Source organism: Antrostomus carolinensis, unplaced genomic scaffold (genome assembly GCF_000700745.2).
Source record: "Antrostomus carolinensis isolate BGI_N321 unplaced genomic scaffold, ASM70074v2 scaffold14878, whole genome shotgun sequence".
NCBI lineage: Eukaryota > Metazoa > Chordata > Aves > Caprimulgiformes > Caprimulgidae > Antrostomus > Antrostomus carolinensis.
In genome coordinates, this window is record NW_010332402.1 from 35,867 (window position 1) to 38,095 (window position 2,229).

The 2,229-nt window shown below is 47.1% G+C and overlaps 1 protein-coding gene across 2 annotated transcripts in view; it reads left to right on the plus strand.

The window, feature by feature from the left end:
• HMOX1 (heme oxygenase 1) overlaps window positions 1-2,229 on the plus strand; it is a 6,354-nt gene that overhangs the window by 3,336 nt on the left and 789 nt on the right. Inside the window, exons 3-4 of one of the 2 annotated variants that reach the window (XM_010173513.2) lie at window positions 1-15; window positions 632-726. The exon at window positions 1-15 is cut by the window's left edge and continues 487 nt beyond it. In XM_010173513.2, coding sequence (XP_010171815.1) covers window positions 1-15; window positions 632-663 — 47 coding nt within the window. In that variant the 3' untranslated portion in view covers window positions 664-726. Of the gene's footprint in view, window positions 16-615; window positions 741-2,229 lie in introns of those variants that run through there. The other variant, XM_010173512.2, reaches the window with a different exon arrangement.

Consider the following 2,229-nt stretch of genomic DNA (forward strand, 5'->3'; position numbering starts at 1 on the left):
CTGCTAAATATACAGGTGAGTAACAACCAGCCAGCCTTGCCTGCCCACACCCTCTCTGAAACAAGAGAATAGCTACAGAGGAAAGGCAAAGCCGGTATTTCTTCTGTGGCGCTTATGGGAAGTTGTGGATTAGGGCAAGCTACTCAGAGTTGGATGGCTACACTTGCCCAACCTGGGAGCCTGCTAAAAGGCTGGTCTCTGAAAAGCTCTTCTCCGTCCCCTAGGGTTTGAATTTAGTCTCTCCCATGTGCGATTATTCAGATATGAATGAGGACTTATACTGGGAGTGAGGATTACCACCTATCTGTCCTACCTCTACAGTACAGCTCCCCAGGTCCTCTGTGGAAGCTGACTAGATGCACAGGTACCTTGCTGTTCTTTCCATCAGAAGATGGGCAATAGCCTTCTCCTGAGCTGGAAACTTCAGAGAGAACCTGGAAAGTGCACACGGAGTTTGAAAGACATGTTTTTAACTCCACAGGCAGATTATGTTCTGTGCAAAAAGTGCCAGTAGACTTGGACTGAAGGTTTGTGTCTTCCTCTGGTTCCTAAAGTGCCAGGGGCAGAGGCAAGGGGTCCAGTGAAAGAACAAGAGGAGGCCACATAATGAGACAGTGTTCCCTCTTCTCAGGTGTTCGAGGCACTGCAGGAGCTGGTGTCTAAGGGCCAGGAGAATGGTCAGCCTGTGCAGCCGAAGGCAGAGCTTCGCACAAGGAATGTTAACAAATCATATGAGCACGGTAAGACACTTCCAAGGGCAGGAGTTTAACACTTCCCCTTGTGTTTTTGTTCTTCTCCCTTCCTCTGTTCTCCTTTGTAAAATCCACTGAGAAATGAGCATGAGGTGCTTGCCCCGTCTCTTCTCCAGCTATCAGTAGGTAGTGCAAGGAGAGGCACTGATGTGTGCAAAGCTTCTTCTAGACATGACAGAGCAAGGATGACACATGTGGGCTCCCCAGCAACAGTGTTAATGAGGGAGCTCTACAAAAAGAGACTTTCCTCTCCTCCTCTTAGGTTTTAGTAAGTGTGAGGTTCATTCGCCATACGAGTTTCAACCACAGGGAAATCTGGCCTTGAGCTCGTAGAAGCAAAGGCAACAATTTTGGGCCCAGATCAGCTGTGATGCCATGATGCTGACAGAATTCTCTTCCAGACACACAGCCCTATCCAATGACCTGTCCTTTTGGACTAAATCTCCCTCTGGTCATTTTCCTGCCTTCCAGAAGTATTTACTGAAAACACTTCTGAAGGTGTGCTGGGCTTACAGCAATCATTGTTCTGGATGGTGTAATGTAACCAGCTGGGAAGTGGGGATGCACAGGCTGCCCATCAGCTTTGCAAAACTGAGAAAGCTCCATCTTCCTGGCACACACTGATCCTGAACTGGGCAAAGCTGGAGCAGCAGCTGCAAGCAAAGCAATCCCTTTTCAGGGAGTCAGGCTTGTGACTAAGGAGCGGCCTCAGATGTTTACAGAGTGTTTTCCCTGATAACATGGGATTCAAATAAAAAAGCCCTTATGACCTAACCATTTTGAAATGAAAAGTGAGATTTTTCAGCGCATACTGGATTGAACCACAGTTTTCCTATGGCACAGAATGAAAAGTAAACCTTATCTTGAGCACCTCTAGACAATAAAGCTCAAAGCAACTTCTTTGGGAAAAGCAGTAAAAGTTCTCTGTAAAACTTTGTCACTCCTTTCCCAATATACTCATAAAAGTAGGATTTTCAGAAAAGTTTGGTGTTAGATGAGGAATCCCATCCTGAAATTGTACTGGGAAAATTATTTGTCTAGGGTGCTAAGGACTACCTGTTTAAGGTCATTAGATGTCTAACCAAGTAAATCATTAAGCAGAAGGAGACAAAATGCCTTTTAAAATTCTGGCTTAAGTGCTTGGCTGTCTTCTGTACACATTAGGGGTTTGATGGAGCTGGGAAGTGCATTTATATGCCTGTAAGAAGACAAGGGAAGAGGCTGGTTCTCATGTACAGGCAGAGCAGTTGGGATCCTTTGTGATTCCCAAGTTAAGTCTGCTGCTTCCCTTCTTCACTTACCCCAGGAATGCAGAACCTGCTGCCGCTGTTTCCCCCAGCCCAACTGGGCTCTGCGCTCCTCTTCCTCTTCCTCCCCTTGACAACTCCAGCAGGGTCTGCTCTGGCACTGGGGAAAGCAAGCACGGCGTACTGGCAGCTTCTTGCCTCAACTTCTTCTCACTTGTCTTCTCCCCCCC